At 34.4% G+C, this 15,732-nt stretch overlaps 1 protein-coding gene across 1 annotated transcript; it reads right to left on the bottom strand.

Annotated features, from left to right (window-relative positions):
• Window positions 1-5,663: 5,663 nt before the first annotated feature.
• vgll3 (vestigial-like family member 3) lies at window positions 5,664-14,912 on the bottom strand. Its single transcript, XM_059342918.1, has 4 exons — window positions 14,336-14,912; window positions 9,333-9,669; window positions 7,018-7,554; window positions 5,664-6,182 (listed from the first exon to the last, which is right to left on the bottom strand). Exons 1-4 carry the CDS (start codon window positions 14,441-14,443, stop codon window positions 6,142-6,144), a joined length of 1,023 nt encoding a protein of 340 aa, XP_059198901.1. The 5' UTR covers window positions 14,444-14,912; the 3' UTR covers window positions 5,664-6,141.
• Window positions 14,913-15,732: the final 820 nt, after the last annotated feature.

Below are 15,732 nucleotides of genomic sequence, written 5' to 3'. Positions count from 1 at the left end.
TTTCCATGTCACATTTAATGCATCAACTCTTTTTTAGCAAAGGTTAAAAAAAACACCTCAACCAAGTGTAGTAACATGATTTTACAGATTTTTCTAATTTTGCAGTGTGCATTCAGCATTTTTAATGCAATCTTTTGTGTTAAATATTTTTTTTGTGTGTGTTTTTGGAATTTCTTTGTGTTTTTATCTTTGTTTTTTGTAACTTTGTGTGTGTGTGTTTTTTTGTGTGTTTTTGGAATTTTGTGTTTTATTGTGTTTTTGTGTGTTGTTATGTTTTTTTGTTTTTTTAAAATGTTTTTTTTTTTTGTATTTTTAGGTGTTGTATGTCTTTTTTTGTGTATGTGTGTTTTTTTGTATTTTTAGGTGTTTTTTGTGTTTTTATGTGTCTTTTGTGTTCAAAATGTTGATCCAGTACGGCAAAATTACTTAAATTACGAGAAAAAACAGGCTTGAAATATTTATCTCTATGTGTAATGAATCTATATAATATACGAGTTTCACTTTCTGAAATAATTGACAAAAAATATTGAACTTTTTCATGATATTCAAAGTTTTTTTTAGATGTACTTGTATATTGTTACAGTAGCTATATGAAAAACACATGTCTAATGCCATTTCCTGATGAAAACCATTATTATATAACAGAACTCCCCAGCTGTTCTGAGGTAATAAGATTGTTAGATTTCAGTTTAAAAGTGCAATACAACCTGATCCATGTAGTGTACAGTAGATGAAACATGTTTTGATGATAATAAACAGATATCATCAGATCTGACTGGGTACATTAGACGTTCCATACAGTCTGTTATTCGTTTTATTGGATTATGATTTGTTGGTTTGGATGGAAATGCAGAAAAACAGCTGAGGTCCAGATTTGAGATCTTTGGAGAATGAACGACGTGGGAGAGGAGAGAGGAATGTTAGTGGGCTCTACCACCTGTTCCCACCACTCACACACACACACACACACACACACACACACACACACACACACACAACCAGCTGTTATATCAGATTGGGTACCAATAATGCTGCTCCTGGCCCTGGACCAGCCTGAAATATATAATTTATTTAAAGCAACATGTCTTTTTCTCCAGAACTCATAACAATTAAAATTCTCATCACTTTTTAATGAGTTCTTCTTAATGCTGATTCATCTCCAGGCTTAAAAAAAAGAAAGTAGTCTCTTTTTAAACTCAATAAAAGAGGCAATAAAGTCATGTAAAAGACATATAAACTCAAAGACATTATCAAATTCCATGAATAATTAAATAATACACTGCAAAAAACATGAAGCTTACCAAGTATTTTCTTCTTCTATCTATCAATAGTATTTTAATTATCTTGTTTTGAGTATAATTTACCTACTGACCACAGTTTTATGTGCTTATTTTAACAACATGTGTCTTTTTTTAACTAAAATGAGTGAATAACCTCTTCACAGGGATTTCAGTTTTGACTAAAGCGCTAAAAAAGACACAAAAAGACAAAAAAAGACACAAAATTACCATAAAAAGACACAAAATTACCAAAAAAAGACACAAAAAGACTTAAAAAATACCCAAAATGACAAAAAAAGAGAGACAAATAGCCACAAAATGACAAAAAATGACCAAAAAAGACACAAAATGACAAAAAAAAGTCACAAAATATTATTATTATGTAACAAAATGAGTGAATAACCTCTTCACAGGGATTTCAGTCTGGTGTAAAGACTTGTTTTTAGGATTGACATTGTGAGCTTTTTCATGCTTTTCAATCTATTCAACTGTTGAATATGGTGAGTTTTTACCTCAAATATTGGCTCCAGTTGAGAGTTTTAGTTGAATGGAGTTTAAATGTTATTTCAAAAGCATTTTCTATCACCAGTATCTACCCACAGATACTGAAATGAGAATTTTTTTTGCTAGTTTCAAGTATTTCTGCCTTATTTTATTGTTAGTTGGGTTTTTCAAGCCACAATTGCTTGAAATAAGTATTTTTGGTCTTATTTTCAGACATCATTGTTTTCGAGTTTCTAGATATTTTTAACTTATTTAAAGAATTCTTACAAAGAAACATTTACTTACTGCACTGGCAGATAATTTGACTTGTTTCAAGCATGTATTTGCTTAATTCTAGTTATTTATTTCTTATTTTATTTTGTATAGAATTAATGAAATATAACAAATCATCAAATGAAGGAAAATGAGTAGAATAAAGACTATTCAAGCCCAAAAAAATGGAAGGAAGAGAAACAAGCTCCAGGTATTTATATCAGGGGACATTTCCACAAGCTGAGGCACCTCAGTCAAACACATTGGGACCAAGGTTATTATAGTTAACGAAAACTAACGAAATAACGAAAACTAGAATTGAAAAAAGATTTTCGTTAACTGAAATAAAAATAAAAACTAGAGTTTTTTAAAAAACGATAACTAACTGTATTTTGTGGTTACAAAACTAACTAAAATTATAGTGAAAATGTCCTTAGTTTTCGTTTTTGTCAACTTTTTTCATTCATAATTCAGTGTTTCTATTTGAACATGCAACACATGGTGAATATGTTTACTGAAACTTGGATGTCTAAACAAACAAAATTCAAAACACCCAGAACTGTAAGAGTTAATAACCTTATTGGGGCTGAGATGATAAACCAAAGAAATAAAGGAAACATTTATTATGACCTCTTTGAATCTGGCACCCAACATATAGCCCATTACAAAAATTAAACTAAAACTAACACTAAAACTAATAAAAACTAAACTAAAACTAAGCATTTTCAAAAATTAAAAACTAAACTAAAACTAGAAAACTCACTCTAAAAACGAACTGAATTTGAAAACAAAAATTCACAACGAAATTAAAACTAAAACTAATGAAAAATCCAAAACTATTAAAACCATGATTGGGACTTAAATTTAAGTGTTTCACAGACTAAACGTACGTGAGGAAGATTAAGAGAAACATTCTGTTTCTCTAACCTGAACGTGTTGTACCTGAATCTGTCTTTTAGCGTGTCTTTCTGTGTCTGAGGAGTCTGGCACTCTCACAAACTTCCTGTCCAGACAGGAAATGCATTCTTCAGTGTGTGTTTCTCAGTCTGGGAGTGTGTGTGTTTTGCCATGTGTGTGTGTGTGGAGCCAGATAACACACCGTGTCATGGTATCTTACAATAACGCTGAGAGGAATGTTACCCACTTCCCCTGGTGCCACAACTCACCTCCTGTCTCTTAGGATTGGGCCTGAAACTAGAAAGTTATTCACTATTTCAACAATCTGTCGTCCTATGTGTTGAAAATGAAAAGTCAGCAGTTATTGGAGGGTTTCTGTCAAGAACTGGGACCAGGGGTACACTGCAAAAAGCCACCTCTCAAAAAGAAGAAAAAAGTTCAAAAATGTGGTGTATTTTGCTTAAAAACACCAAAATTATCTGCCAATGGAACAAGAAAATTTGTCTTGTCAAGACTTTCCAAAACCAGTAAAAATATCTAATCTCAATGAAGCCACAAATACCTTAGAATTAGTGTATTCTAACTAAAAACAAGTGATTTTTTTTTATTGTTGTTGTTAAATGTTTCATGTTAAATGTTTAAATATCAAGTGTCAGTTTAATGTAGTAGTTAATTACATACACACTACACAACAATACACACTTCTTTTGGTTCATTGATCATTAAACTATTGATTCCATCTGTCAAAACTGACAAGGCTTGTTCCTAAAAGTGTGTGAGCAGTGGTGGAAGAAGTATTCAGATCCTTTACTTTAGTAAAAGTACTAATACACACTGTGAAATGACTCCACCACAGTAAAAGTCCTGCATTCAAAACTTACTGAAGTAAAAGTACAAAAGTATCAGCATCAAAATGTACTTAAAGTATCAAAAGTAAAAGTACTTGTTATGCAGAATGGACCCACTCAGATTATTGAATATATTCTAAATATATTATTAGATTATTTCATACAGACTGTCTTACTGTGCAATATTTCTTTTTTAGTACATAATACCTGGCAATGTCCAATATATTTACCTCATGCCATGTTTACATTATATCGTATATATAATTTCTTTACATTTACTTGCCTATGTTTGTATTTTATATTTTTATATTTTATCTATATTTTATTTATTGTTGCATTGCTTTTTGGAGTCAGCTTTTAAATCTCATTGTATATGCGTATAGTGAAAATAAAGGCATTCTATTCTATTCTGTTGATGCATTTATGTATGCAGCATTTTTATTTACTCAACATAGAACTCATTTTAACTACTTAATATACTTTTATGATGTTTAATTAAAAAACAACAACATCTTATCACTTTAAATTTATCTTGATTTTCATGTCAAAAGTAACTAAAGTTGTCAGATAAATGTAGTGGAGTAAAAAGAACAATATCTGCCTCAAAATGTAGTAAAGTACAGGTACCTCAAAATTGTACTTCAGTAAATGTTCTTGCCTACTTTACATTACTGATTGGTACAAATCTCTCTGCTCTTGCTGCTGGTAACAATAACCTCTTATTGGTTTAATAAACTGCTGTTTCTGCAGCAGGAGGTTTATTACCTCATCACATGAATTGTTTTTTTTCTCTCTCATAATGTGTAAATTAGAGAGGAGACAATAAAACGTCTGACTGGAAATATTCCACCATTTGGATTTGTTAAAGACTGACAACATCTTTAGAGATATGGTTCAATTTTCTTTTTAAGTGAATGAATAAATGAATGATTGGCAAAAACAACCCATGTCTGCATCTTGGAAGCAGAAATTACTTACATTTTAAGTGCACTGCAAAAAAGGTGTTTAGTCTAAAACCAGATCAAACAGTAAATCTGAGGGAAATGATCTTGCTGCATGGACAGATAATTTACCTTGACAAGATTTATTAAATTAAGATTATTAAATCTAGAAATAAGCATGTTGAACACTTACAATAAGAAATTAACTCTTAAAACCAGATAAATTATGTAACACTTCTAAACATAAAGTTGCTTTTTTTTTTATCCTGGTAAGAACCAAATAATCATCAGGTCACTTTCATTTATCTCTTTTGTACATTTTTTGTCTTTTTTGGTAACTTTGTGACCAAAAGAACATGTAAAAAGACACAAAAAAGACCAAAAAACCCTCAAAAAAGACACAAAAAAAAAAGACCAAAAAAAGGACACAAAAAAGACACAAAAAAACACAAAAAAAAGACACAAAAAGACAAAAAAAAGACCAAAAAAAGACACAAAAAGACGTAAAATGATCAAAAAAGACATAAAAAGACAAAAAAAGACAAAAAAAAAGACACAAAAGATGTTAAATCATCAAAAAAAGACACAAAAAGGTTATATAATAATCATCAGGTCACTCTGCTCGGGCCAGTTCATCACTGCTGGCAGCTTTAATTTATCTGGTTTTAAGAGTTAATTTCTTATTTTAAGTGTTCAACATGCTTATTTCTAGATTTAATAATCTTAATTTAAGAAATCTTGTCAAGGTAAATTATCTGTCCATGCAGCAAGATCATTTCCCTCAGATTTACTGTTTGATCTGGATTTTAGACACATGTTTTGCAGTCTACATGAATATTTTTGCTTGAATTCTGCATAGATTAATTCGACAATTCATTTCCCGATAAAGAATATTCACTTTCAAAATAAATTTCAGCAATTTATTACTTAAACATACAGTATTTACACTACACAATCCCTTCAGGCAAATAAACCAACAAAATAGCAAAAAAGTAGCATTCAGGCAAGATTTTTAGCATCCAGCAAAACAACAACTTGGGCAAAACTGTACACACAAAACATTTACAACAAGCATTTACTGTACAGGAGAAATGTGGATCAAAATGAAGCTCTTGAAACAGAACCACTTGGTCTCACATTGCATGAAAGAGAAACGAGAAGAAGAAGAAGAAGAAGAAGAGTCCTCCCTCCCGTTCTTAAAGCTAGTAGAGTCGACCTGCAGCCAGTAAAGCAGGAGATCACTGAAGTCATTTAAAGCCTGAGTTCATCTCCGTTACAAGTGGTGTCTGGACAGTGCAGGACTCCGTATATCTACAGGTACAGTGCTGCTGCTGCTGCTGCAGCCAAACATCCATAGAGCCACAGAGTCAGTAGTCCTTTTTGGTGTGAAAAGAGAATAATAATCCTTCTGATCGTCAGTTAGAACCAAACTGACGTCTTTGCTTTGGTCTGATCGAGAGCTGAGGGAGAGAAAGAGGAAAAATTACTGTTGTGTTCGCTGTCAATTAGTGAGAAGAAAGTGCAAGTCAATGCACAGGTGCATCTCAATATATTATAATTATAAGTTTTACCATAAGTTGGTAAAACTTGGAAATGTAAATTATTGACATTTAGGGCAATAATGTAAGTTAGCACAACAAAGGAAGCCAGTTGTCTGCTCAAAAACAAGTTGGTGAGTTGTTGTTACTTATACATTTACGTTGGGGTTCACAACAAGGGACAATAGTTCTGATAACTCTTATTTCTTTGTTGTGAAATGCGGAAAGCCAACTTTCCAAGTTGCACTTGAAGTCTCATTGTGGCTGTTGTTGCTGCCTCCAGCTGGAGTTCACAAAGGTAAGCAACCCTTATCATGTTTCAACTTACAGTTAAGTTGAAAAAAATCAGAATTCAGAGTTGAGCAAACTCAAAAGCAAAACTTAAAATATTTAGTTTAATTGTCCAAGTTAAAATTCTTATTCTTACTCTTCTTAACGAGCCTCTGGCCCCCGCGGCTCGTTAAGAAGAGCCTCCGGCCCCCGCGGCTCGTTAAGAAGAGTAAGAATGAGTCTCCAAAAGTCTCCAATTACACCAGAAAAAGTCGCTGGATTTGTCTCCAGTCGCTTTCTTGAAAAATAGTCTCTAAGGGGGTCTGAAAAGTCGCTAAATATAGCAACAAATTTGCTAAGTTGGCAACACTGCTTCGGCTTTTACAAATGTCGCGTGTTGTTGTGGCGTTGAGTACTACGTCACATCCTGCTTCTAACTCATTGAGATGCACCTGTAGTTACTGTGTAGTATTTGTTGTGTATCTACCTGAGTCGTAGACCTCCAGGGAGCCGTGGAGGGCTGAGGGGGTCCAGGTGACGGAGGTAGCTGAGACGGGGCTGCTGCTGCTGGGCTCCATCTCCGTCTTCACCCCCTCGCTGAGCGGGGAGCTCCCAGCGCTGGTGGTCTGCTGGTTCTGGTTCCGGACCCCCGACAGCAGCAGAGGGTTGAACCTGGGGTCCAGAGCCGGGCTGGGGGCCGGGTACGGGTGCAGCATGGGGTGGTGGTGGTGGTGGTGGTGGCGGGTGTGGATGTGGGGGTGGGGGTGGTAGTGGACGTTGGGGTATCCGCTGGGGCTCTGGGGGTTCAGGGGGCTGTAGGTCCAGCTGTCGGGGGGCGGCAAGCCGGTCTGGGAGAGCACGTGGTCCGCCCACAGGGTCCCGTCTGGGGGGTTAAAGGTCACGGGGCTGGAGGAGAAGTCTGGGTGGACCGAGACGGACACGGAGGGGAGGCAGGGGCTGGTCTGGGACGGGTAGGAGCTGGTCCACACGGAGCTGCTGGGACCCTCAGAGAGAGACCCCCCATCTGGAAAAAACACCACAAAACGTTATAATTCAACACACTGACACAGAAAACTAAAGTAAAGTACCGATACGGGTTTATGAGACCGATACAATAATGATTCTAGATGGAGAAAATTCATCCATAACCGATACACACTGCAAAAAATGTGTTTAGTCTAAAAACCAGATAAAAACAGTAAATCTGAGGGAAATGATCTTGCTGCATGGACAGATAATTTACCTTGACAAGATTTATTAAATTAAGATTATTAAATCTAGAAATAAGATTAAGACACCCCTTTTTTGCAGTGTAATGGAAAAAAAGTTGTGGACCCAGAACGAAACCCAGTGGAACACCATAAAATAAGATCTTCATCCATTTTGACATTTTTTGCACTAACAATTAGTATTGTTTTACATCTCAAAGTACTCCAAAGATGACCTCTGTGTTTAAGCATTAACTCTGTTCTTATGACCCAATCACCTAATTGTAAAAAAGGTGTTTAAAAACCAGATCAAACAGTAAATCTGAGGGATTAACATGGATTGTGAATCACTTTTACATGCTGCACTGCAAATTATTTGTTTCTTATAAAGATAAAATGTCGTATATTTAGAAGTGTTTCATGTTGTTGGTGTAAGAGTCAAAGGTTTTTGCAAAAGGGAATTTTGGATGTTTCTTATTATCACTCAATGAATAAAAGCAATATTGTACAAAAGAAAATCTACTTTTTTTGCCATGTTTTGAGGCAGAAAATGTTCTACAAATCAGGCTATGAATGATTAATGGACTGTAAAAACTTTCAGAATATATAAATTGGTGGATTTTGGTGGATATTAGTGCTACTGAAGGGGAGATTTCTGGCTGAGTGTGAGAAAAAACAGCCTTAAAAGACTTAAAATTCAATACATTAAGCAAGTCATTACAGTTACATGTTAATAAGCATCTTGTAAGGACATAAAACTGTAATGACTTGCTTAATGTATTGAATTTTAAGTCTTTTAAGGCTGTTTTTTCTCACACTCAGCCAGACATCTCCCCTTCAGTAGCACTAATATCCACCAAAATCCACCAATTTATATATTCTGAATGTTTTTACAGAGGGGGTTGTCCATAAATCATTCATAGCCTGCTTTGTAGAACATTTTATGCCTCAAAACATGGCAAAAAAGTAGATTTTCTTTTGTTCCTGATCTAGACAATATCGTTTTTATTCATTGAGTGATAATAAAAAACATCCACAATTCCCTTTTGCATCGCTTTATAACGCTTTATAATAAGGTCCTTAATAACCATTAATTAACAAGTAATAAGGCATTGTTCTCACTTTAGATCCGGTAGTTGCAAAAAGCATAGTTAACTTATAGTTAACTTATAATAGATGAGCAATAAAGTATATTTTAATATCAATAAGCAAACAAAATAAGATTAATAAAGGCATGGCAAAGACATAATGGGTGGGTCATGGGTGTTTGTAATGCCATTATTAACACTTATATAAGCTTATAAACACACAATAATGTTAATAAGCATCTTGTAAGGACTTACAAGGGCCTTATTACTTAATTAATTAATTAAGCTAATTAATGGTTATTACAAGGACCTTAATATGAACCGTTACCGGTAAATTTTCTAAAATGTTATGTTTAAATATGCTGATGAGGCATTAACTGATAAACTGGCACTAACTTTTGTTGAATTTCAGGTAATAAAACCTCATATTTGTCTGGCTAGTTTTAGTGATTATGGTCAAATTAAACAGCTCTGTGTTTATATTCGCTCTTTGTGAACTTTCTCACCTTTCCATAACCCGGCGGAGGCCGAGGCCGAGGGCTGGCTGACTCTGAGGGGTTTGGTGTCGCTGCTGAAGGAGCTGCTCTGGCTCAGAGCTCTGGAGAAATGTTGGTCCACCACGTCCCCGATGTCGCCCTGGAAGTAGGTGAACAGGACACACCTGGAGCTCAGGTACTCCGCCTCGGCTGGCTGAGGACCGTCCTTCAGCTCTGGGTCTGATGTGGATCTACGGCCAGGTTCGGGTGCTGGTGCTGGGGGACCCTGGTCCCTGGACACCATCCCTCCTCGTCCTCCCTGCTGCTCCATACACTCCTGCATCTTACTGTAAACACTCAGCCTCCTCTGGAGAACAGATAGAGAAAGAGGAGGTTAACTCACAGATACAACCAGGAGAATAACTTCAACGCTTTGATGCACAACATGGTCTAAACTGACCTGATATGTATGAGTTTTTATGTTCTATATCTTTGCAATAAATTATTTTCATCATTCAGTATTCCAGGTTTTCCTCAATTAGTTTGTTTCTCTATCATCATACAAACTAATTTTATGTTTTCCTTTATTATTTTTTTAATAAAATCCCGTTTTGTGTCACTACTCTTCTAATGCACAACATGGGTCAAAAATGACCCATGTCCATTTTTTTTTAGCTAAGTAGCTTGCTAGGCTAACTACTTCACTAACTTCTTGGCTAAGTATTTAGCTAAGTAGCTAACATGGGTCTAAAGTGACCCGATATGTATGAGGTTTTATGTCCTATATCTTTGCAATAAATTATTTTCATCATTCATGTTCCAGGTTTTCCTCAATTACTTTGTTTTTGATCATCATACATCCTAATTTTATGTTTTCCTTTATTATTTTTTTTATAAAATCCCTTTTTGTGTCACTACTCTTCTAATGCACAACATGGGTAAAAAATGTCCCATATCCATTTTTTTTATAAGTAGCTTAGTAAGTAAATAATATAATACTATAATATAAAATAATAATAAAAATCTTGCTTTTGTTGTTAGCTTAGCAAGCTACTTAGCTAACTTCTTGGTAAATAGCTTGCTAAGATAACTACTTAGCTAAATACTTAGCTAAGAAGTTAGCTAAGTAGTTTGCTAAGCTAACTACTAAGCTAACTTCTTGGCTAAGTATTCAGCTAAATAGCTTGCTAAGCTAAGGACGTAGCTAACTTCTTGGTTAAATAGCTTGCTAAGCTAACTACTTAGCTAAATTCTTAGCCAAGACGTTAGCTAAGTAGTTTGTTAAGCTAACTACTAAGCTAACTTCTTGGCTAAGTATTTAGCTAAGTAATTTGCTAATCTCACTACTAAGCTAACTTCTTGGCTAAGTATTCAGCTAAGTAGCTTGCTAAGCAAACTACTTAGCTAACTTCTTGGCTAAGTAGTTAGCTTAGCAAGCTACTTAGCCAAGTAGTTAGCTATGTAATAATACAAAAACTGTTTTTCTTCATAAAGTATGAGAAGCAAAATGGAAATAATGATGTGTATGTTGTTATCAAAAACAAGATATTTAAAGAATACTTGGAATATTCAATCATAAAATGAGTTGATATCAAAAGATAGAGCACAGAAACACACAGCAGCATTAAATAACATGGGGAATTAATGTTTTTGGTGATTTTGGACCCATGTTGAGCATCAAAGGGTTAATAGAATAGAAACAAACTGCTGTTTAAGAGCAACCAGTTTCTGTTTTATCTCTGTTTATTATAATCAAATCATAAATAAACCCTTTTAAAGTAGCATTCCAGTAATTGTTTTATCTGGGAGCAGCCTGGGAGGCGTGTGTGAAAATGAGTTTATTTTTTCCCAGACTGCATTCCAACTATTTGTAAAGCTCAGTGGGCCTCGTCCACATTCCTGAGGGACTGACCGGCTGTCATTACATCACCATCTGACCGCACGATTAATAGTTAGTGTCATCACGCCTGACCTGAGGCCAAAGCAGAGCACCAGGCTGGAATTTAATCATTCAAAATCAAATTAAAGTCAAGAGGTGTTTGTGTATGAGGCGTAAAGGGTGTTTAAGGAGGTCACACTGGGTAAAAAAACCCAGAAGGAAATACATTTTTATTTTATTTTATGGGATTCTACAAAACATTCACTTGATTTCAGAGCAGGTGGCATTTTTTCCCCAACTTTTTTCTCTTTTCTAACTTTAACAAATGTCTCTATATTTACAATAATGGAAAGGTGAGATATTTTTTTTTTTATAGGTTATTGTATAGGTACATTATATTTATTATGTTTTGTAATACAAGACATGTTTAGACAAGGATTTTAAGTTGTCATATTTAAGAAGAGAGGGGGTGGGAATTTATAAGTTTTACTTCTTCTCACTCCTTTTGGACTCTTTTTTTATTATTTTGTTTTCATATTCGAAATAAACTTAAATCAATCAATCAATCAATAGTTCTCAAAGAGCCAAATATAAACACAGAGCTGATGAATTTTACCTTCATTACTAAAACTAGCCCGACTAATATGTGATTTATGAAGTCATACTGATTTTAGAGGGGAAAAATTAACAGATTACTGATATGTAGGCCGATTTTTCACCTTTTCTGTGTGGATTTCACACTGATATTTCTACACAAATCTACTTAGAAGGCTGTTTCTTCACCAAATAACTATATTAAAGAACATTTAACAATTTTATACATTATTATACTTTCAATTTATTCCACTATTAACCAATTCTAGAAATGAAAACAGAGAAAATAAAGAATAAAAATGAATTAAATTGCTAAATTAACATCTGTTATTGGTCTGTTCAGCATAAGAAATTGCTGATATTAAAGTAAAGAATAAATAAGAGAATTTAAACAGTAAAGATGATTTATTAGCTACTTTTTTATTCCTATTCCATATTATCTCAGTTATCATTTATAGAAATAATTGACAAAGTGATACATTCTTTGTATAATAACATTAATAAAGTTTTATGTTGTTATGTTATGTTGATGAGTGTCGATGCTGCGAAATAATTTTATGTCAAAACAACAAAAACAATGGAGTAAACTCACATGAATCTTGCTATTCGACTCAATATTTTAGGTTAAAATTACTTTTTGGACGAATCTTTGTCGAATTGAAAAGGAAATGTCTTTATTTTGTCTCTTTCTCCCTGTCCTGTCCAACTCTGTCATATTATTTGTGTGTTTTAAGTATATGTTTGGACGGGTTGATGGTTCATTTCTAGTACTTGTTGCTCTGTGCAATGACAATAAAGGAAAATCTGAATCTGATCTGAATCTGAAATTAATTCCAATAACAAACAAGCAGCATTGGGTTTTACAGTGCATCTATTGTTCTGTGGTGCTTATTTTCTTTATCATTATAAATAACTTATTGCTATTAAAGTTAGTGGAGTTTTGGACATTTAATTAACACTCCATCCAAGGTGGCATGAACTCTTGAAATACCCAAAATAAAAAAATATAAAAAAATGTTCTAACTTAAACAATTATCTTACATGTTGTTCTGCAGTACTTATTTTCTTAAATAGCCTATCATAAATAAATGATTATTGCCATTAAAGTTAGTGGACTTTTAGACATATGATTAACACTCCATCCAAGGTGGCATGAAGTCTTGAAATAATCCAAATAAAAATATTTCTTTCTAACTTTAACAATTAACTTACATCTATTGCTCTGCAGTACTTATTGCCATTAAAGTTAGTGGACTTTTGGACATTTAATTAACACTCCATCCAAGTTGGCATGAACTCTTGAAATAGCCAAAATAAAAATAAAAATATTTTTTCTAACTTTAACAATTAACTCATATCTATTGTTCTGCAGTACTGGTTTTTATAAGTATCATAAATAACTTATTATTGCAATTAAAGTTAGTAGTGGAGTTTTAAACATATAATTAATACTCAATCCAAGGTGACATGAACTCTTAAAATAGCCAAAATAAAAATAAAAATATTTGATCTAACTTTAAAAATATCATAGCAACACTGCAAATGATTTGTTTCTTACCAAAATAGTTAGATCATTTATCTTGTATTAAAAGTTAATTTCTTATTTTAAGTGTTCAACATGCTTATTTCTAGATTTAATAATCTTAATTTAATAAATCTTGTCAAGGTAAATTATCTGTCCATGCAGCAAGATCATTTCCCTCAGATTTACTGTTTGATCTGGTTTTTAGACTAAACACCTTTTTTGCAGTGAAGAGTTAGAATTTCAGATTCAAGCGTAAAAAGTTTGAAGTGTTAACTGCTGAGAAGAGGTAAGGATGTTTCCCTCTGAGGCTGCAGAAGTTTTCAGAAGAAGAAGTAAAAAGTTACATAAAATGGAAATACTTAAGTACAGTACTTGAGTAAATGTACTTAGTTACATGCCATATTTTGGTGAATATTAGTGCCACTGAAGGGGAGATTTCTGGCTGAGTGTGAGAAAAAACAGCGTGAAAAGACTTACATTCAATACATTAAGTAAGTCATTACAGTTTAATAGGGTAAGTTTTCCGAAATGATATGTTTAAATATGGTAATGAGGCATTAACTGATAAACTGGCACTAACTTTTGTTGAATTTAGGAGAAATGTACAGGCACAAATAGACAAATTGCATCAAATAATCATCAAAATTGTTTTTTTTTTGCTCTAGTCTAAAAAAAGACATTTTTTAACCTCAAATCTCACAATTGGAAAGTGAAAATACATTTTTTTTTGCCTTGAGTGTCTTATTGATATTAAAATATACTTTATTGCTCATCTATTATAAGTTAACTATAAGTTAACTATGCTTTTTTGCAACTACCGGATCTAAAGCGAGAACAATGCCTTATTACTTGTTAATTAATGGTTATTAAGGACCTTATTATAAAGCGTTACCAAAAGTTTTAAGTGTTAACTGTGTAGAAGAGGTAAGGATGTTTCCCTCTGAGGCTGCAGAAGTTTTGAGAAGAAGAAGCAGAAGAAGAAGCAGAAGAAGAAGCAGAAGAAGAAGCAGAAGCAGAAGAAGCGGAGCTAGTCACCTGTTGCTGCTGCTGCTGGTGGTTGTAGTAGGTCGCCTTGTACGCGGCTGCCGGCAGGTAGTGCGCTCCATAGCTCTGGTGGTGGTACATCACATCCAGGCAACTCATAGCGGCGGAGCCGGGCGGGGAGAGAGAAGATCCGGACACGGAGGAGACAGAAACCCGCAGCCGGAGAGAGGAGCGTCCAGTCCAGAGAGCTCAGACCTGCTGTATCCTCGGAGCCTCCGCAGCCTCCATATAAACCCCAGCCGGTACAATAGCCATGCCGTCCTGTTTGCATACAGACAATGCGCGTCCCGCTGCGCGCCACCAGCTCCAGCAGCAGCTCCACCCGGGGCCGCAGAGTGGCTCCAGCACGGTCTGAGGTCCTAGAAACTCTCCAGTCTCTGACAAGTTGTCAGATGTGCTGTGATTGGGTGAATAATCCCTTCCCTCCTTCTCTCTCCGTCTGTTTTTTGGAGGGGAGTTATATTTAGAGAGGTTTACGCACGCCCACGGGGGAAGGGCCAGCACTGTGGTGGAGTTTAGCAAGGCACTAACTGTTACAGCCATGATGGAGCAGAGCAGGGGCGGTTCTAGACCATTTCTACTGTGGGGGCCAAGCAGGGGCCAGTGTTTAATCAGAGGGGCACGTTAAAAAACGGCAAAGATGATATTTAACCCTATAAAGCCAAGTGTATCATATTAGATACAGTAATTTTTTAGACCTCTACATCATCAAAAACCTGATGTATACATGTGTTGAAGATAAACAAACTGAGCAACAAATTGCACAAAAATACCAGATGTAGCAAAAATGATATGCAGGTTCCACGAGTGGATCAGTCATTGCTGCATTAAAAAACTTCATATCAGCTGATGTATGATGTTGTGTTATATGGAAAAAATATGTATTTTGCATGTTTGAGGAAAAAGGAAAAGTCAAAGTCTTAATAAGTTAAAAATGTTAGGTTTTATGTTTTTGTTAGTTCAAGAAAAACAGACTGTGAGCAACAAATTGCACAAAAAAACCTGATGTATCAAATATGATACAAATAAGAATTCATATATGCAATTTATTTATTTTTTAAAATTCGTCAGCAGGTTAATAAGCACTCAGTTTTTACAAAAATTTAATTTTCTGGCAATTATTTCATGGTTCAGGTTTTATAGGGTTAAGCATTCAAAACCTTTATTTTAGCTTATCTAAAAATCTAATTTAAGTATATTTGGAAGATACAAAAACATTGATTGAAACAATGAGACTTACCAACAATAACAATTATTTTTGTAAGACAATGACATTTCCGATTTTTGTGCACAATTACTTTTTTTTTTATTTTGAAAGTGCAGTACAGTGAGAATGATCTTTTTTTATATATACACAAGCTTTTATTGCACAATTAAACAATTATACA

Source organism: Centropristis striata, chromosome 10 (assembly GCF_030273125.1).
Source record: "Centropristis striata isolate RG_2023a ecotype Rhode Island chromosome 10, C.striata_1.0, whole genome shotgun sequence".
NCBI lineage: Eukaryota > Metazoa > Chordata > Actinopteri > Perciformes > Serranidae > Centropristis > Centropristis striata.
This window is presented reverse-complemented; position numbering and strand designations above follow the sequence as displayed.